At 45.5% G+C, this 22,164-nt stretch overlaps 1 protein-coding gene across 2 annotated transcripts in view; it reads right to left on the reverse strand.

Annotated features, from left to right (window-relative positions):
* The window catches only part of WDR7 (WD repeat domain 7), a 363,534-nt gene that overhangs the window by 277,735 nt on the left and 63,635 nt on the right, over window positions 1-22,164 (reverse strand). For both annotated transcript variants that reach the window (XM_040421053.1, XM_040421054.1), the window contains 2 exons: window positions 20,931-21,126; window positions 9,040-9,254 (listed from right to left, as the gene is read on the reverse strand). In XM_040421053.1, coding sequence (XP_040276987.1) covers window positions 9,040-9,254; window positions 20,931-21,126 — 411 coding nt within the window. The remainder of the gene's footprint in view (window positions 1-9,039; window positions 9,255-20,930; window positions 21,127-22,164) is intronic.

The raw sequence follows: 22,164 nt of genomic DNA on the forward strand, positions 1-22,164 counted from the left end.
GGGGGCCCCATAGCAGCTGCTATGCCTGCTATCCTGGTAGAATAGATTAAGCCATATGTAAATGTGTAAAATCTTCAAATATCCGCTCAGAGACAGGCTGGGGGTTTATTTAGCTGGATCCTTACACTGGGGATGTCACTGGGGATGAAAGTGAATTTCCATTGCATACTGCTACCTACTGAACTCAATGAAGATGTGGATGTATGCAGGAAGCTCACAAGCTCCCCCTAGTGGGGGCTGCAAGAACACAAGGATTTCCTATAAGAACATTTATCATCTTTCTACGTATTAAAGAGGACCTTTCACCAGGATACATGTATTGAAATAGTTATATTACCTCACAGTGCGGCCCCCAGTGAGGTCTTTACACTTTTTTTTTTTTTTTTTTAAAGGACCCCCCCTTTCATGTGCTGTGGTCCCCGTTTGTTTTGGCTCCTCATATGCTAATGAGGCGGTTCGGTTCAACCAGGCGGGGACTTGAATTTGTCCTGGGGGCGGTTATCTTCTCCCTGGCTGCGAGCGCATCCAATCAGAGCGCCCCGCTCTTAGCCAGGGAGAAGGAGCTCAAGTTCTCGCGAGCTTTTACACATCCCGAGCCATCTTAGGAGTCCCCGGCGGAGAGCATCGCAGCGGCGGCGGCAGCAGCATCCTGTGGGTAAGTATGAAAAACAACCCTAGAAAACTAGCAACTTGTTCAACCTTTACTAATACTCCCCCTAGGCAAATGAGCATGATGTTAGTTTTACAAATTTACCTCCCACCACCCCCTAAGGGACTCCAAGATGGCGCACAGCTCGGGATGTGTAAAAGCTCGCGAGAACTTGAGCTCCTTCTCCCTGGCTAAGAGCGGGGCGCTCTGATTGGATGCGAGAAGATAACCGTGCCCAGGACAAGTTCAAGTCCCCGCCTAGTTGAACCGAACCGCCTCATTAGCATATGAGGCACCAAAACAAAAGAGGACCACAGCGGACGAATGGGGGGGGTCCTTTATAAAAAAATATAAAAAATTTTAAAATAAAAAAAGACATCACTGGGGGCCGCACTGTAAGGTAATATAACTCTTTCAATACATGTATCCTGGTGAAAGGTCCTCTTTAAATATATGATAACTGGGGACCCCAAGTGATCCCTAGAACAGGGGTCCCCGGAGAGGGAGTGGGCATGCCCGACGACTGCTTCATTGACTGCTATGAGGCTGCTCTAGTCCAGCACTCGGCTACATACCCTCCATTCACAGAGGAGACCCCAGTTTTTTTTTAAATATTTCTGAGGGTTCAACTGATCACACATTTACCGGCTATCATGTGGACGTGTGATCAATGTTCTTTATGGGAAAAGCCCTTTAACTCTATGGGGGAGATTTACGGTATAAAGTAGAACTGGCTTAGTTGCCCAGAGCAACCAATCAGATTCCACCTTTCATTTTCCAAAGGAGCTCTGAAAAATGAAATCTGATTGGTTGCTATGCCAGTTTTCCTTTACACCAGTGTTGATAAATCTCCTATGTCTCTGCAGGAGATCTGGAGCTCTGTGTCAGGAAAATAGAGCCCTGATTGCTATAGGAATATATTCAGTAATTATGCACTGCAAGGATGTGTAATGTGTATGTGTGTGTAGATAGAAAGATACTGTAGATAGATAGATATGAGATAGATAGATAGATAGATAGATAGATAGATAGATAGATAGATAATAGATAGATAGATAGATAGATAGATATGAGATAGATGATAGATAGATAGATATGGGATAGATAGATAGATAGATAGATAGATAGATAGATAGATAGATAGATATGGGATAGATAGATAGATAGATAGATAGATAGATAGATAGATAGATATGAGATAGATAGATAATAGATAGATAATAGATAGATAATAGATAGATAGATAGAAAGATACTGTAGATAGATGGATAGATAAATAGATAGATAGATATGAGATAGATAATAGATAGATAGATATGAGATAGATAGATGGAAAGATACTGTAGATAGATAGATAGATAGATAGATAGATAGTTAGATAGATATGAGATAGATAATAGATAGATAGATATGAGATAGATAGATATGAGATAGATAGATAGATAGATAGATAGATAGATAGATAGATAGATAGATATGAGATAGATAGATGGAAAGATACTGTAGATAGATAGATAGATAGAAGGAATAGTCCATGGCACTTCCACAAGTAAAATAAAGATGTGCCATAGAAACATAGAATGTGTCGGCAGATAAGAACCATTTGGCCCATCTAGTCTGCCCAATATACTGAATACTATGGACTATTCCTTTTGTGTTTCTTGGAGATTGGATCGCTCCTACAACCTTCTCCATTTGTTGTGCTGCTCACAAGCCTGGACTTATTTAGATAGATATGAGATAAATACAGTAGATACTGTATATAGTGTTTGGAATATGTATACATGTTTATGTAACGCATGTGCGCATCATATCAGTACTCTGTGTGTGCAGTACAGCATTATGTACAGGAGAAGCCACATTGAATTTTTGCCCTGGGTGATAAAATACCTTTCCGCAGCTCATTGTAAACAGGTAATTTCCCGCCAAAACCCTTTCATCACTTATCTGTCCCCATGAAAAATATATATATAAATGTAGGGCATCTTTTCTTAGGATTCTTAATTGTGCTGTCCCTCTGTTACTCCTCTTGGCAATGTATGAATAGACGGATATCTGTTTTTTTTTCTACAATGTGATGGCAGATGCAGGATCTTCACAATGTGAACAGTCAGAAGAAGGCTTGTGCTGTTCCACTCAATCCCTCCGAATACACAGCGCACAGCCCGGTCCGGCTGCATCACACACAGCAACTCAATCCAGAGTAACAAGCAGCACAAAGCAAGAAAAAGGCCACATCAAAGCCAATCCAGGCCCATGACCATAGGGCAGGAAAGATCAAGGCAATCAGCCCAACGTGCCGAGAACAGAGGAAAAGGTCAGCGCTGCCCTGACTCTGCTCAATGAGAGACAAGGAGGAAAAAGGAACGACATCATTTCATTTCACGCGGCGTCTCCGGTAATTTATTTCTTAACCGTGTTCATTAGACCAAAGATTTTCTCACCGAGCGGCCCGGTGAACGAGCACAGGAGAAGCTGCAGTGAAATGCTGCAATACAGCAGGATCATTTTTTATTTATTTTTTAAACTATTTTTGGTCATTAGGTTTAATTAGGCCCAATGGACTGGTATGAAAATGACAGCGATCTTTAACTAAGTTCAGATGTAGCAGAGCTGAAGTTGTCATCAGTTTCTTTTGTGCACAAGGTACTTTAAGTACTGATAGTCCTATGTAGTCCCACTGATCAGCCAAAGTGAATGTGGATGAGCTGCAATACCAAGCACAGCCACTATACAATGGGCGGCGCTGTGCTTGGCGAGTTACTGAGAGCATTGATACCTTCTCAAACAGCTGACCCCTATCCAAAAGGATAGGTCATCCATATAAAAGTCTTGGAAAAACCCTCTAAGTGCACAGAGGACAGACCCATGAAACTCTGGGCACACACTTGCTCCTCCTGCTTCCTTTGCCAGCCCCTTCTTCTCCTAGACTGACAAGGCCAGGTTCCTACGTAGTTCTCTCGCCTGGACCTGTCAATCAGCATGAAAAATTAGTTCCTCTTTTGTAATTTCTGATACAAAAATGCTCCAGTTGTGATATATTGTCTTTACTTCATTATAATGGCGCCCCCTTGTGTTTAATCTGAATAGTAATGTGCACGTCAACCGACTGAGGTGGTCGCACATGCACATTTCCATCCTTCAACTGACACCAGCCATATCTACTGTTAGAACTGCAGAAGAAAGGATAAGCCCCCTGAGCTGTGACAGGGAGGAGCTGCAGCAGAAAGGCCATGCCCCTTAAGCTGTGATTGGAAGAGAGCTGTAGAAGAAAGGGCATGCCACCTGAGCTGTGATAGGGAGAGAGCTGCAGCAGAGAAGACACGCCTCCAGAGCTGTGATAGGCAGAGAGCCGCAGCAGAGATGACACGCCTCCAGAGCTGTGATGGGGAGAGAGCTGCAGCAGAGAAGACACGCCTCCAGAGCTGTGATAGGCAGAGAGCAGCAGCAGAGATGACACGCCTCCAGAGCTGTGATAGGGAGAGAGCCGCAGCAGAGATGACACGCCTCCAGAGCTGTGATAGGGAGAGAGCCGCAGCAGAGATGACACGCCTCCAGAGCTGTGATATGGAGAGAGCCACAGCAGAGATGACACGCCTCCAGAGCTGTGATAGGGAGAGAGCTGCAGCACAAAGGAAACACCCCCTGAGCTGTGATATGGAGAGAGCCGCAGCAGAGATGACACTCCTCCAGAGCTGTGATAGGGAGAGAGCCGCAGCAGAGATGACACGCCTCCAGAGCTGTGATAGGGAGAGAGCCACAGCAGAAAGGAAACACCCCTGAGCTGCTAGTTTGAAAAAAAAAATGTAGTAGTGCAAATGAAGCACTGAATGGGGAAGATCTCTGGATCCATGTGAGGTACAGGGTTGGTTCTAGCTTTGTTAGCCATTGTCATGTGCTATATGATGTCTGATTTTCATGGGATAATCCCTTTAAGTCTCGGGGCTGAGCGAATCCCTGTGGGTATGGGAACTGTAAGGAAATTACATCAGTAACTCAGCATGCAGCCGTGACCACATGGACCTTCGATACACCAAGAGACACAGGGAGGACAGGGTTAACTCCAGCTCAGAGGTTAGTTTAGGAAGAAACAGACCCAACAACTTTCCAGTGCTTAACAAGGAAGAGCTGGAGCTGCTGTCCTGGCCGCTCCTTCCTTCCGCCTGGTAATATGAGAATTGCAGCAGTAAATTATTAATCGGCAAGACAGGACAGGACTTCACAGCTCAAACTGTGCCAGGAACGGCAGTGCCCGCGGGGAATTATTGTATTACTGAACCAAAATACACTCCTCTGAAAAGGTGAAAAGAGAACAGAAATAAAATAAATGTATGAATGTCACATGTTATTCTACCCGGACAGCTCACTACAGGGATACTGATGTAGCAGAGCCGAAGCCGAAAAATGTCTGTCTTAAAATAGAATTGTATTCCGTATAACCACCACATAATGTTTTCTTAGCGCTCAGAGAGCGGAGTACAGCACTACTACCTCCATCAGTCCCACAGAGCTTGAATGGAGCGGGAGTGGACAAGCAAAACCACCACTTCATTCAAACAGGAACCCCCCATTTTATGCGATAGGTAAGGGTCCCAGCAGTTGGACTCCCCGGGCGATCGGTGATAATTGTTTTTTGTGGGTAAACCAGCTTTAAGAACACAATAGAGTAAAAACATAAAATTCTGTCTGCCGACTGCCACCACTAGGGGGAGCTTAGGAAGTTAGAACTGCATACAATTTATACTCAGCATGCAGATAGCTGCCAAACTCCTGCTAGTTGCCAATACAGCAGAATTTTATAATTTAAATGGCTTGTCCAGCTTTTAGCTATTGATGACCTATTCTTTAGACAAGTCATCAATACCAGGTTGGAGGGGGTCCGACACATCAGCTGTATTGGGCAGCCACTGGCTCCAGAAACGAAATAGTGACCAGAGTCAGAAGAAGCAGCTACACTTTCAGAATAATCTCTAGTGTGTGTACACAAGGAAAAATCTGCCTATGATGTGACTTGCATTCAGTATTTTTCAGCAGTTTTTCCCCTCTGCAGGCTCCATCTCTAATGCTCAGTCCTCTCTGAGCTAGTGGCTACACTTCTATGGGGCCTGCGTTGCGTGAAAAACGCAGAATATAGAGCATGCTGCAATTTTCACGCAACGCATAAGTGATGCGCGAAAATCACCGCTCATGTGAACAGCCCCATAGAAATGAATGGGTCGGTATTCAGTGCAGGTGCAATGCGTTCAACTCACGCATCGCATCCGCGCGGAATACTCGCCCGTGTGAAAGGGGCCTAAGTCTCTCTCTCACTGCAGCTTACTCGAGAGATCGAGATGAATTTAGCAAAGAAATCAGAATGAATGTTAATTTAGGAGAGAGGGAATGAGAAAAAACTGATATCTGGAGACAGAGGCATTTTTCTCTGATATGATATATTGCAAAGTTTCTTATATTCACTATTAAATTTATGCAAATTTGTGCAAAACAGTTGTAACCCCCCAGAAATAAATCAGCTCAGAATATTGAGCCGGATATGGTATTGAAAGCTTCCTAGACACCCGTATGATGCACTGCGTTCACCAGCAGTCCTGTACAAATGACACACTGCGACACCACCAGTGACAAACTCCGCTCTGCTACATATGAACAAATGAAGCCTAATGATAATTCACAGAACAGTCGTTGGGCGGGGGGCGATGGCGGACGAGTCCGCCGCCATCTTTATGTGAAGTCCTATCTCAAGGAGAGGAATTACTCCCCCCCGAAGCTGCAGATTCTTCACGGCAGGGCGGTGAGAAGACTTCCTGATGATTCCATCAGCATACATTTTTCATAAAGTGATTATCTCCCTGGCAGATTCATTGTCTTAAGCTTTCTCTCCCCTGTAATTGTTTTCCTACTAAGCCGGGCTACAATTACCACTGCGTGAGGCTTCAGCGTATTCACTACAATGCGGGAGGAATGGGGGTACGAGAGCACTCCCGCTAGGATCCCTAATTGCAGTATAAAATAAATAAATAAATAAATAAATAAAAATCTACATTATTGGAACTGGGACAATCGAGGAGACACATAGAAGATGTAATCAGTTATCAAAGATATTAGGAGAGTGTAATGAGTCATGAGGGTGGAGCGAGCAAGTCCCAGACAGTGACCTATTATTTACGTGCAATTTTTGCATTACACCTTTTTTTTTTTTTTAAGAATTTTTTTTTTAAGAATTTTTAATTTTTTTTAAGAATTTTTAATTTTTTTAAGAATTTTTAATTTTTTTTAAGAATTTTTTTTTTTTTTTTTATGTTTCAGGTCATGATCTATGAAGGCTAAAATACCTATTATAAACACAGGATCCAGCAGGAAAAATAGATGACAGTCACAGCTCACCTCCTCCCCCTCCCTGCACAATGACATCTGTACAGCATGCCCACAACACTCTCCCATAGAAGTCAAAGAGTCATCTCCAGACTACAGGTTCCTATGGGCCATGTGGCTGCTGTAAAGTACATCTTTGAATGCTGGTGCCAGCTCTGCCGAGAAGGCCGCCCCCATAATTACAAAATACAAACAGATTAGAGAAAAAGAATGTGGCAAACATTACAGTGCAGTGTGAAGGAGTAAATGAGCTGTGACATCACCTACTGAGAATGATGAATCCCCTGTTATCTATACAGAAGTGTTACCTGTCATTGCAGTCCTGCCAGTCATGATAGTGAGATGACTACTAAGAAGCGATCTCCACAGAGCAGGGAGCGTCAGCATAGTGATTTTACAGTGAAAACTGCAAAACTTCAGGATTATTTTAAAACACAAATAATGCTGGAAAAAATCTGATGTAAGCAAAAGCCATTCTCTGACAACACAGTCATTTTAAAGGAAGTTTACAGGCAGGAAATTCACTGATGAACCAGGCACATGCCTTGTTGGGCTGCCTCAGCTCAATGTAATGATATGTTTCACTTAGCGATCCATTGCTTAGTTCTGGAGAAAAGGTACTTTGGAGCCATATGCAAATGAGCAGTTAAGTGCACCAAGGGCGGGGCCTCATGCCATGACACAGGGTGGCATGGGACCGCTGAGGCCAGTCACTCACTGCAGTGGTTGAGTGATCTGGTGTCAAAGCGGATGTTGACAAGGGGAGACCCAGGACCTGCAGAGATGGCAGGGCAGCGATGGGGCCAGACCCTAGTAGTGTGGATCAGATAAATATGATTACCACCGGGGATCCGCCCACACTGTGGGGTCTATAGATAAGGTCCGCATTAATGAAGAAAACTCTTTAAGGGCTACGTGGGCTGGACAGAGGCAGCTAGATTGCAGAAGCTTTAAAGAGGACCTGTCCCCTCTCCTGACATGTCTGTTTTAGGAACTACTACTTGCATCCTCCATGTAATAACAAAATGTATTATGGCTCTATGTTGTACCATCCCTCTATTATTCCTGTATAAGTGAATTGCCAGCAGTCTGTAATGGAGTTCCAGACGGGTGTAACCAGTTGGGGGTTTGTCCTTGCGCAATCTATCCAATCACTGCTGCCAGTGTCAGACTGCGAAGGGACACACTCCCAACTGGTAACAGCCAGCTGGACCTTCATGGAAAACTGCTAGCAATTCATTCATAAACATCTAGAAGGAATAATAGAGGAATGGCTTCAAAATAAAGAGAAAAGAAATGATGATCGGCAATTCTTAATCCATGGGGAATGCAAGTAGTTACTAAAACAGACTAAAGCCCAGGACATGTGCCATACATAAGTATCCTGGGCTTTAGTGCTATACATTTCCATATCTGGTACTTATACCAAGCAGGACAATATGGCACTATAAATTGAAAAGTCACTATAAATTGCATTCGCAGTAAATTACCGTGTGACAAAACAATACAATGGACACGACCGTCGCTGATACCTACCATACAGACCGACCCCCAAAATGACCAGTGGAGCAGGACAAGAGAAAAAATTGTAATGCTCAGTATATCAGAAGGTATTCGATTCTTCTTTCTTGCAGTTTTATGCAAGTAAGTTACCAAAAATCATCAAGTCACGCAAAAAATTTGAAAACTCTCATCAGGACATATGGTTAGCAATAAAGGTGGGTCTGCAGTTTGGGACCCCTTCTCTACGAGCCAGACGGCTCTCGCTCTGGTGGACTGAGTTCGTCCACGAATTGCCTTTCTGTGAATGGCGTGATGTAATACGACGCTTGTCCTGTAGTGGTCACTGTTGGGAAAATAAGCAGCCAATGATTTCCACTGGCAAAATCCACCTGGAAGTCAGCAGCTTTCATGTTAATGGGGTAGTCTGTGAGGAGACAGCCCCTTTAAAGATGGGTGTATGGACTGGAGCTGTCCTCAAGACACAATAGAGAAATACAGAGCACGTGTGCACCTACCTTGTCAGATGCTTCAGAGGCCAGAAGGTTGGTGGCCAGGGTTTGGAGCTTGTGATGTGCTACAGTCTTGAGAGCTGCCAGGCTGCGCCTGGTCATGGCCTGCTTTAGGTTCACAGCTGAGTGACTGAGCGTGTCGACAGCGGCAGGGACGGCTTCGTCGCAGGCGTTGAGGATCTCCACAGCCGTGATGCCCATCACGCAACGATCCAGTGCACCTTCACAAGGACAAAACCACCGTCAGTGAGCAAATTCATGGGGTCCCTGATTAGTTATACATGGAAGTGCCCCATTACCGCCACATAGAACACCTTCACGACAAAGCCCCAATTTTGCAAATCGTTTTTATTAACAAATATCCCACTATGTTCTTCATACAGCTCCTATATAGACAAATGTCTCCATGGTTACAGACTACAAACAAACCCTGTGTAGTCTGATCCCACAGTCATACTCCCTTCCATCTGTTCCCTACATACATTTGGTAGGACAGCAATAGTGGACGGATTATAAAGGCATTAGGACTACAGTTATATACACAAAATTGTGGGTGGTTTTTAACCAATTGAGTTTTTCAATTTTCAGATTTTTGTTTTTCACTCCCTGCCTTTTTCGGAGCCGTAACATTTCTATTTTTCTTTTACACAGTCGTATGAGGACTTGTTTTTTTGCAGGACAAGTTGCACTTTCTAATGTCAACATTTAATAATGCCTATGATGTATGGGAAGCTGGAAATAATACTTTTTTTTATAGTTACGTTATGACGACAGCTGTGTCAGGACTCGTTTTTTGCAGGGCAATCTGTAGTGTTTGATACAATTTTCAAATGTGTACAGCTTTTTAATCTCTTTTTATTCAATAATTTTGGGGAGGTGAAGCAATGAAAAAATTGTGGATCAGCAATTTAGATTTTTTTTTTGCATTACACTGTTCACTGTATGGGATAAATATTTTTCAGAGGCGTTTGCAGATGCAGCGATGCCTTTGATGTTTATTTTTTAATTTGGGGAAAGGGGGGCGATTTGAATTTTTAGATTTCTTCTAAGATTTTTAACAACTTTTTTATTATTATTTTTTATTTATCATTAGATTGCCATTTCTATTCACTAATGGATTTTGGATCCATTACAGAATAGACATTGCAGGCCTGTATCGGAATATTCCTGTGATAGGCCGGAGCCTGCTGGAGGATCCGATGCCCATCATTACAAGGTAACAGATTCTCCGATCTCAGAGAGGGAAAGCTGTTACCGGCGGTGGGCAAGAAAGTGGGGGGGATTGCAGCTACCAAATTTCCACCATGGCATCTGAGGGGTTAAATAACTGTGCTTGGCATTACACAGGCATTAGCCCAGGGCCTCTGCTGTTTGAAACAGCAGAAACCTGGCAGCTTTAGTGCCCGCTGCACTCACGAGCAGGCGACATATTTCAAGTGATGACTTCCGCCGTCCATGCAAAGGTAGTCAAGGCGTTAGGGTACTTTCACACTAGCGTTTTTCTTTTCCGGCATTGAGTTCCGTCCCAGGGGCTCTATACCGGAAAGTAACTGATCCGTTTTATCCCCATGCATTCTGAATGGAGAGTAATCCGCTCAGGATGCATCAGGATGTCTTCAGTTCAGTCATTTTGACTTTTCAGGACGGAGATAATACCGTAGCATGCTGCAGTTTTATCTCCGGCCAAAAAAACTGAACACTTGCCTGAATGCCAGATCCGGCTTTTTTTTTTCCATAGGAATGTATTAGTGCCGGATCCGGCATTCAAATTGAGGCATTGACGGATCCGGTATTCCGGTCTGCGCATACGCAGACCTTTAAAAATGTGAAAAAAATAAATTACAGATCCGTTTTGCCGGATGACACCGGAAAAACGGATCCGGTATTGCAATGCATTTTTCTGACTAATCAGCCATTTTTCAGACTGATCAGGATCCTGATCAGTCTGAAAAATGCCTGATCAGTCAGAAAAAATGACATGCGTTTGCATACAGTTTGCCTGATCAGGCAGGCAGTTCAGGCAACTGTGAAAGTACCCTAAATCAAGCCTATTTGCAAAATTGCATCATTTTTTTAAAGGGGTTGACCGAGATTTTGATATTGATGGCCTATCCTCAAGGTGGGGTTGTCAGAATCCTGGGACCCCCAGTGATCAGCTGTTTGAACAGCACTCTGGTGAGCGCTGTGGCCTCTTCCTAAGCCAGTGATGGGAAAAAAATGGAAAAAAAGCATATTCATCTGTCACATGGCTCAAGCCCAGCTCTGTCCCATTAAAGTGAATGGAGCTGAGCTGCAGCACCAAGCACAGCAGCTATACAATGTACGGCAGTGTGCTATGAGAAGGCTGCAGCGCTCAATAAAGCACCGGGGCCTCTTCAAACAACTAATCAGCAGAGGGTGCCGGGATTAAAAACCCCACCAATCAGATAAGGGGTGTGCACCACCAATGAGGCCAGAGGAGGGGGCACCAAAAGGGGGGGGGCAGCAGAAGGGCCATGGGCAATGAGCACTTCCATTGTGGAAACGCTCATCTCTACATATTCAACTGCATCTCAGGACAGCAATACAGTTGAATGCTGCGATGGGACACGGGCGCGATGTCTCCCTGGCCCACCGTCTCCTCTAATAGACTTTAGTCCTAGTTCCTGTAGCCCATCAGAGGCCGGTGTCATCATTATCGCGCTGCCCGAGTCGGGCGTTTCGGTTTTAGCCTCAGGCAGCAGAAAGGCTCGGTGCAGCCCTGTCAGAGGGGACATATTTATTATGGCTGATTAAATCTATTTTATGTCTGTGAGGAATCGTCCCTCTTTGGGCTAATGTGTAGGCAGATTAACACGGTGGCGCGTCTCGCTTGGCAATAAAATTATTGTGCAGGGGCCGTTACTGCGAGGGTCGGCGCATGTGCAAATTATCTGGCTGGGATTGCGCATGCGCCATAAAATTCATTGAATCGATATGTATCCAGATCAATGTGCATGCGCTGATACTCATCGTAACGCCGCATGCGTGAGATGGGGGGCCATAGTCATCTGCCAGCAGGGGAGTTCTCTAAAGGGGTTTTCTGGAATTTTCATATTGATGGCCTATCCTCAGTATAGGTCACCAATATGATATTGGTGGGGTCAATACGGAAATCCCCTTTAAAAAGTGAAAATTTGTTCCTATGAAGGAATCGATTTGCTTGTTATATATATATATATTTATATACACTGCTCAAAAAAATGGGGGAACACAAAAATAACACATCCTAGATCTGAATTAATTAAATATTCTTCTGAAATACTTTGTTCTTTACATAGTTGAATGTGCTGACAACAAAATCACACAAAAATTAAAAATGGAAATCAAATTTTTAAACCCATGGAGGTCTGGATTTGGAGTCACACTCAAAATTAAAGTGGGAAAACACACTACAGGCTGATCCAACTTTGATGTAATGTCCTTAAAACAAGTCAAAATGAGGCTCAGTAGTGTGTGTGGCCTCCACTTGCCTGTATGACCTCCCTACAACCCCTGTGCATGCTCCTGATGAGGTGGCGGACGGTCTCCTGAGGGATCTCCTCCCAGACCTGGACTAAAGCATCTGCCAACTCCTGGACAGTCTGTGGTGCAACGGGACGTTGGTGGATAGAGCGAGACATGATGTCCCAGATGTGCTCAATTGGATTCAGGTCTGGGGAACGGACAGGCCAGTCCATAGCAGCAATGCCTTCGTCTTGCAGGAACTGCTGACACACTCCAGCCACATGAGCTCTAGCATTGTCTTGCATTAGGAAGAACCCAGGGCCAACCGCACCAGCATATGGTCTCACAAGGGGTCTGAGGATCTCATCTCGGTACCTAATGGCAGTCAGGCTACCTCTGGCGAGCACATGGAGGGCTGTGCGGCCCTCCAAAGAAATGTCACCCCACACCATTACTGACCTAATGCCAAACCGGTCATGCTGGAGGATGTTGCAGGCAGCAGAACGTTCTCCACGGCGTCTCAAGACTCTGTCACGTCTGTCACATGTGCTCAGTGTGAACCTGCTTTCATCTGTGAAGAGCACAGGGCGCCAGTGGCGAATTTGCCAATCTTGGTGTTCTCTGGCAAATGCCAAACGTCCTGCACGGTGTTGGGCTGTAAGCACAACCCCCACCTGTGGACGTCGGGCCCTCATATCACCCTCATGGAGTCTGTTTCTGACCGTTTGAGCAGACACATGCACATTTGTGGCCTGCTGGAGGTCATTTTGCAGGGCTCTGGCAGTGCTCCTCCTGTTCCTCCTTGCACAAAGGCGGAGGTAGCGGTCCTGCTGCTGGGTTGTTGCCCTCCTACGGCCTCCTCCACGTCTCCTGATGTACTGGCCTGTCTCCTGGTAGCGCCTCCATGCTCTGGACACTACGCTGACAGACACAGCAAACCTTCTTGCCACAGCTCGCATTGATGTGCCATCCTGGATAAGCTGCACTACCTGAGCCACTTGTGTGGGTTGTAGACTCTGTCTCATGCTACCACTAGAGTGAAAGCACCGGCAGCATTCAAAAGTGACCAAAACATCAGCCAGGAAGCATAGGAACTGAGAAGTGATCTGTGGTCACCACCTGCAGAACCACTCCTTTATTGGGGGTGTCTTGCCAATTGCCTATAATTTCCACCTGTTGTCTATCCCATTTGCACAACAGCATGTGAAATTGATTGTCACTCAGTGTTGCTTCCTAAGTGGACAGTTTGATTTCACAGAAGTGTGATTGACTTGGAGTTACATTGTGTTGTTTAAGTGTTCCCTTTATTTTTTTGAGCAGTGTAATATATATATATCTCAAGCAAATCGATTCCTTCATAGGTTCCTAGATTCATAGATTCCTTCATATATATATATCTAATGCTGGTCCTTTACATTAATGCAGACGCTGTCACCCAAGTCCTTTCCAATGGAGAATACCTTCTGGTTTACAGGCAAAGGCCACATCTTTCGCGCTGGCCATGAGAGAAGCGGTGTCCTCCTGCTCTGAACTCTGTTCCCGGCCTCCCTTGCCGTGGAGCCCAGAGATGTCGTCAACCTCTCAGCAGCGAGGAGCAGCTAAGCTTGTTTGAGAAAATCGTTGCAGTAATTGGCTCTGGATGTATCAATAGTGGAATCGCCGCTAAAGCTGCAGGCTCTCTCGCCGCCTCTCCTGCGATCAGAGGAAGCCACGGGGGGCATTACCTAATTTAATTTTGATTGCAAGACAATCTAAAGACACACATTGAAGTGTATCTTAGATCCCCTGTAGGTTCTTGATCAACCTTCAAAGAAGTAGAACACATGGCGGTGTGATAGCAAGAGCCACCGCTTTATTAAAGCGGAGAACTCTTACAAGTCCCTTTATCGACTGCAGATACTGGAAGGAGCTAGAAGAACTGCTGCATTATTTAAAAGGGGTCGTCTGCTTTAGACATCCCCTATCCATATGCCCGTCGGGGCCTATAGAGGTAAGTAATCGGGATTGAGACTCCGTTATGTGTAATTCTAGCCCCTGTGTCAGTGCTCCCCCTGCATCAAACAGTGTTAGAAAGCACCGGGAATGGGCGCCTTCCGTGTAACAGGGGGGTACTGGGGAGAAGGGGGAATGTGCTGAGACTAACTGGGAAAAGCACTGCTATGACATCTGGGGGAAAAGTGAGACCTTTTTGTGACCACTGGAAAGAAGGGTCACTGTCATGAGTCACAGACGACAGAGACTCTGCTATGACTAGTGAGGAAAGAGGGGACGGAAGATGGAGGAATGGGCAAGGGGCCCTGCTGTGACTAGAATGTGCGCCAGCTCAGCACCATTCAAACCTGTTGCTGTCCCTGGTACTGAAGCTCAGCGCCACTCATACTGTGCCTGGTACTGCACCTCAGCATCACCCATCCATGTGGCTGTGCCTGGTACTGCACCTGAGCATCACCCATCCATGTGGCTGTGCCTGGTACTGCACCTCAGCTCCATTCACCCATGTGGCTGAGCCTGGTACTGCACCTCAGTCCATTCACCCATGTGGCTGAGCCTGGTACTGCACCTCAGCACCATTTACCCATGTGGCCGTGCCTGGTACTGCACCTCAGCCCCATTCACCCATGTGGCTGTGCCTGGTACTGCACCTCAACACCAACCATCCATGTGGCTGTGCCTGGTACTGCACCTCAGCTCCAGTCATCCATGTGGCTGTGCCTGGTACTGCACATCAGTTCCATTCACCCATGTGGCTGTGCCTGGTACTGCACCTCAGCTCCAGTCATCCATATGGCTGTGCCTGGTACTGCACCTCAACACCAACCATCCATGTGGCTGTGCCTGGTACTGCACCTCAGCTCCATTCACCCATGTGGCTGTGCCTGGTACTGCACCTCAACACCAACCATCCATGTGGCTGTGCCTGGTACTGCACCTCAACACCAACCATCCATGTGGCTGTGCCTGGTACTGCACCTAAACACCAACCATCCATGTGGCTGTGCCTGGTATTGCACCTAAACACCAACCATCCATGTGGCTGTGCCTGGTATTGCAGCTAAACACCAACCATCCATGTGGCTGTGCCTGGTACTGCACCTCAGCACCACCCATCCATGTGGCTGTGCCTGGTACTGCACCTCAGCACCACCCATCCATGTGGCTGTGCCTGGTACTGCACCTCAGCACCACCCATCCATGTGTGAATAATGTGTATAACCCACAAGCCGGAGTGGATCGCCCTGGAGGATGCAGCAGTATATAATGATGCATGTATACGGGACGTATAACAAGATGTATATAAACTGTCCAGCCTGTTTCAGCAATTAGGTTATTAATTGTGGAGAGGAACTAGAGAAACAGCCTGGGGCCAGTGTGACTATAGACAGTGCCGGCAGAGCTGCGCCTCCGGTAGAGTCAGGCCCCGCCGCACACACATTGATCCGTGCTGTGAGACGTAAGCACATAGTTCAATAAAAGCAATTGAAGAAGAGCGTCATACATAACCCATCAGATCAGCAGCAGCTCCACACTGCCCGTCCTACTATTACTACACGGGGGGTATCCAGCGCCCCTTGTTCCACCCCCATCACATTTCAGACTGAGCGCCCCCGGACAGCTGGTCCCCATCCCAACACCCCTGATCAACAGACATTGCAAAAAGAAACTGCGTCCAGGCATTTCCTTCCAATGCAGGGGAAAAGTGGATGTAACTTCAGACAAGTGGCCGTCCATGTAACTCGAGGGCGGATCAGGTCAGCCATAGTGGTGTTCTATTTGGGCACATAGATGGGGGTAACCTGCGTCCCCTCCATTCTCAGGAACAGTGCTGGTTCCAGAAGTCCAACCTCCAACGATCATAACATAATGGCATATCCTAGTGATTTCCCACTTCATAAGATGGGAAAAAGACTTTAACCTCTTGCCGCACATGTAACGCCAATAGGCATCCGGGCGGCAGCGCTCTCAGGGCTCAGCGACGCCTATTGGCGTCATCTCGTGAGACCCGAGATTTCCTGTGAACGCACGCTCACAGGAGCACGCGTTCACAGGATCGCGCAGTTCACAAGTTGATCTACAGCCTGCCAGCGCTGATCATTCGCTGGCAGGCTGTAGATGTTAAAAAAAAAAAAAAATCGCATCAGAAAGGTATATTAGAGGCTGTTTTGTAAATAGCGTCTGATATACCTGCTACCTGGTCCTCTGGTGGTCCCTTTTGCTTGGATCGACCACCAGAGGACACAGGCAGCTCTGTAATAAGTAGCACCAAGCACCACATTACACTACACCCCCCCCCCTGTCACTTATTAACCCCTTATTAACCCCTGATCACCCCATATAGACTCCCTGATCACCCCCGTCATTGATCACCCCCCTGTTAGGCTCCATTCAGACGTACGTATGTGTTTTGCGGATCCGCAAAACACGGACACCGGCAATGTGCTTTCCGCATTTTGCGGATCCGCACATTGCCAGAACTATATAGAAAATGCATTTTCTTGTCCGCAATTGCGGACAAGAATAGGACATGTTCTATATTTTTGTGGAACGGAAGTGCGGACCCGGAAGTGCAGATCCGCAATTCCGGATCCGAGCGGGACAAAGTCTGTCCCCATAGAAAGGAATGGGTCCGCAATTCCGTTCCGCAAAATGCGAAACAGAATTGCGGACGTGTGAATGGGGCCTAAGGGTCCCTCATCACCGCCAGGTAGTTAGCTACTTGTTAGGTAGTTAGCGCCCACCGCACCGCAGTCACTGATTAGTCGCTGATTAGCGTCATCGCTGTTGCTAGCACTAGTACTATATAGTATCTGTAAGTGATCAAGACTGATCGCAATCAGATCTATATCAGTACATTAGGGTCACCTTAGGCTCTACAAAAAACGCAGTGTTCGCCCGATCAGGCCTGATCTTGTGCGCACACTTGCGTTCAGTCCGCCCCACCGCAGTGACAGAATTAATTTTTTTCTGATCACTGCAAAAACACCGTAAAATTGCTGCGGCGCTATAAAGATCACTTTTGAGCTTTTTGGATCTTTATTAGCGATCGCAGCTTTACTTCGCAAGCACTCCTATGTCCTTTCCCCTCATTTTATTTTTTTGCACATTTTTTGGCAGAGATTTTTTCATCCACATTGATCGGTGCGAATGAAGAAATCTGTACCGTTCATTTTTTCTTTCAGCCCAGAGGCTGAACAAAAAATAAATAAATCTCATTACCCATATGCTCAATATAAGGTCTCATGCACACGACCGTGCCGTTTTTTGCGGTCCGCAAACCGCGGATCTGCAAAAAACGGAAGGCGCCCGTGTTGCCTTCCGCAATTTGCGGAACGAACGGGTGCCGGCAATATAAATGCCTATTCTTGTCCGCAAAGTGCGGACAAGAATAGGACATGTTATATTTTTTTAGCGGGGCCGCGGAACGGAGCCACGGATGCGGACAGCACACAGAGTGCTGTCCGCATCTTTTGCGGCCCTATTGAAATGAATGGGTCCGCATCCGAGCTGCCAAAACGGCGGCTCGGATGCAGACCCAAACAATGGTCGTGTGCATGAGGCCTAAGGAGAATAGCAGAAACTCCTAATGTTGGCCATACATACCTTGGGGTGTGTTCTTTCCAAAATGGGGTCACATGTGGGGTATTTATACTGCCCTGGCATTTTAGGGGCCCTAAAGCGTGAGAAGAAGTCTGGAATCCAAATGCCTAAAAATTCCCTCATAAAAGGTACTCGTTGGACTTTCGGCCCCTTTGCGCATCTTGGCTGCAAAAAAGTGTCACACATGTGGTATCGCCGTACTCAGGAGAAGTAGGGCAATGTGTTTTGGGGTGTATTTTTACATATACCCATGCTGGGTAAGAGAAATATCTCTGTAAATTGACAACTTTGTATAAAAAAAATGGAAAAAGTTGTCATTTACAGAGATATTTCTCACACACAGTATGGGTATATGTAAAAATACACCCCAAAACACATTGCCCTACTTCTCCTGAGTACGGCGATACCACATGTGTGACACTTTTTTGCAGCCTAGGTGCGTAAAGGTGCCAAAAGTCCAACGAGTACCTTTAGGCTTTACAGGGTTACTCACAATTTAGCCCCGCCCAAAATGCCAGAACAGTAAACACACCCCACAAATGCCCGCATTTCAGAAAGTAGACACCCCAAGGTATTCACTGAGGGGCATAGTGAGTCCGTGGGAGATTTATTTTTTTTTTTGCCAGAAGTTAGCAGAAATGGAAACTTTATATATTTTTTTTTCCTCAGAAAGTGTCATTGTCCGCTAACTTGTGAAAAAAAAAATTAAAATCATACATAAACTCACCATGCCCCTCCGCGAATACTTTGGGGTGTTTACTTTCTAAAATGGGGTCATTTGGGGGGTATTTATACTATCCTGGCATTCTAGCACCTCAAGAAACATGACAGGTGCTTAGAAAGTCAGAGCTGCTTCAAAATGCGGAAATTCACATTTTTGTACCTATAACTTTTGCGCAAACCAATAAATATACACTTATTGGATTTTTTTAATCAAAGACATGTAGCACAATAAATTCTGACACAAACTTGTATAGAAATGTAATTATATTTGAACAATTTAACCAGAGAAAGTTAAAAATACACTTTTTTTGAGGAAATTGCGGTCTATTTTGATTAATATCAGAAAAACGAAAAATCTCAGCAGCAATCAAATACCACCAAAAGAAAGCTGGATTTGTGAGAAGAAAAGTAGGTAAAATTCATTTGGGTGCCAAGTTGCATGACCGAGCAATAAACCGTTAAAGTTGTGAAGTGCCAATTTGTAAAAAAGGGCCTGGTCACTAGGGGGGTATAAACCTGTGGTTCTTAAGTGGTTAAAGAGCATATGTCAGCAGGATCAACCCTGTTAAACAACGCATCCTGTCTGGTAGGGTTGATTCTGCTGACTAAAAAACTTGTGTCTTGTGAAAATCTGTTGTGCTGATTTTATTCTTTATGTAAATGAGGGCTTCAGTGCACTGAGGGGCATGAGCTATCCACTCAGTGCACCTTTCCAGTGCTGGCCTCGCACCTGGGTGCACTTTTTTTTTTTTTTGTCAGGAGCGCCAACTTTCTCAAGCATGATTTTAATCAGCAGGATCAACCGTACCAAGCCATATGCGTTATTTATTAGGGCTGACCCTGCTGACAGCTGCTCATACAGGTAAGATAGTCCCAAAAATCTACACATTTATTACAAATAAATCCCTGAATTATCTTTAGTTTTTTAATCCTGGTTCTCAGGACGGCCTTACTATGCAGTACGAGTGTTCCTTTCACTCCGTGACCTCTCCCCCTTAGTGAAGGCTGTATCCCTGCTCTCATCCCTATGGTCAGGGCAGGAATCTGAGCTATACCTGCTCAAGAACAGCACTGGAGAGGTGACACAAACACCGACACCACCAAGGATGCCGACATAAACTCCTTTCCTGCCCTAGACCACCAGGGAAAGGCATTAATGAAGTTGTCCGCTTTTCCCATATTAATGACCTATCCTCGGGATAGGTCATAAATATTAGATCACCGGGGAAGCTGTCCCAGGACAAAAAGGGTGCAGAAATTAACCCCATCTCTGCTACAGACCAGCAGAGATGCAGACATGAAATCCTTGACTGAACAAGACCTTCATAAACCCCTTTCCAGTCCGAGACCACCAGCTATAGAGCTATACCCCCCCCCCCCCCCATCTCTGTCCCACAGAAATTAACCTGCTACAGACCAGGAACACAATTTTTTTTAACCCATTCAGTGCCCAAATAGATGCAGATGTTGGCATAATAACCATAAAACTATTTATCTGGATGTTGTACAAGACTACTCTCTAGAGCAGGGACCTGGGGCCCTCCAGATGTCGCAAAACGACAACTCCCAGCATGCCCTAATAGCTGTGGCTTGTCCAGGCATGCTGGGAGTTGTAGTTTTACAACAGCTGGAGGGCCGCAGGTTGAGCATCCCTGGTCTAGTGCTTCTGTCATTGCGTGGGAACTATCTAGTAATCATTCGAAGCAGCTTTGCATCAATCGACTCGGCAGTACAGGGTACAGGTCCCTAATTGCACTGCTAACTAGGAAACCCTTCTCGCCACCCAGCTTTCCCAGACTTCCAAATGACAAATGTGCCTTACGGTGCAATGCATCATCCCCAACTCCTATATCTCTTATTCCTAGATAGGATAGTCATTCTGGAGTCTAGAAAGGTGGACGACATCTCCTGCGGGAGTCACACAGCTTTTTTTATCTACTATCCTGCATATTAAAAGGGTCACTCGCGGACGTACAGCTGCTGCCGATTCTTCTTCTAATAATAAATGAATAATTGAGCGATAGAGGTGCCTCCTGCCATACCAGGCCATCAGACTCTGCAGGACACGATGCTATTTTAAGGATAAAACAGTGTAATTGTACTTTAATACTTACCGGTATCCATCTGCCAGACATAGACAGAGCCGTCTGAGCAGCCGACCACCAGATAGTCGTCCGATGGTCTCCACTTTATGACTTGGATGGGAAAGAGATGGCGGGAAGCCAGCATGATGCACTTTCTCTCTCTCAAGCTAAGAAGACCGACGGAGTGATCACTGCCCACCGAGCAGATGCAATGCTGCACTCGTGTCTGCAAAGTAAGGCAAAGGAGGCTTTCATTTATTCATCCTACACGAAATGTCCAGCTGAGAATACCTGTTTTTTGTAAACTAAACAGATCCAAAATATCTTTACAGCAATAATAGTGCAGTTTTTTTCTGAGACAGAGATCCAAATCCTCTGCATGAACACAGATTTAAATGATAATATTCTAATACCCTGCAGCCTCCACTAGAGGGAGCTTAAGAGCTTATTGTAGACTGGTTATACAGTAAACTCAATAATAACATATGTTTAGCTCCCTCTAGTGGTGGCTGCAGGAAGCTAGAATTTTATTATTTCACTCAGTCTACACAGGAGAATTTAGAGCTGTGTATCAGAAAAAAAGAGTGTCAATCAGTATAAAGATATAAGAAGAAATTATTCCGCACGGAATTTCGGACCTTAAATTAACACAATAAAAAGGTGGAGATTCACCCGAATGGTATTGCTACCAGCTTGTCTTCAAGATGTTTGAGAAGTGGTCTGGAACCTCTGGCACCCCAGCTGTTATGAAACTGCAAATTCCTAGTATGCACACTCGCTCAGGTGTTCTCGGACATGAATAGAGCATGCTGGGACCATATTCATGTAGACCAGACGGGAAGCAAGTCATGGGCTCCAAATCGTGTGAGGAAACTTTCTAACCATTTACGTTGCGTTATCGGTGTGAATTCCACACTCCCTGATCTACACAACTGCCTTCTATATATACTCAACAGATTTATATCAAGGTCTAGCAACAGTATTCAAACGATGAACGTGACGCTTGGTCTAATAACGCACTTTAGAACATGTGGACAACACCTAGGAAATAAGGACAACCACAGGGAAGATCAGGGAGAAGGATGTGCTGGCGACCGGATGGGGTGGTCCTTCTGCTTTCATCTAAACTGATGGGCAGGCAGAAATTAAACAGCGCCATCTAGAGGGATCGCACACTTGGTGCAAACAGTAAGGTTATGGGCATACGTACAGTAACTGTGGCAGATTTTCTGCAGAGGAACTGAGTGCAGAAAATAAACAGTGT

Source organism: Bufo bufo, chromosome 2, assembly GCF_905171765.1.
Source record: "Bufo bufo chromosome 2, aBufBuf1.1, whole genome shotgun sequence".
In the NCBI taxonomy this organism is placed as follows: Eukaryota; Metazoa; Chordata; class Amphibia; order Anura; family Bufonidae; genus Bufo; species Bufo bufo.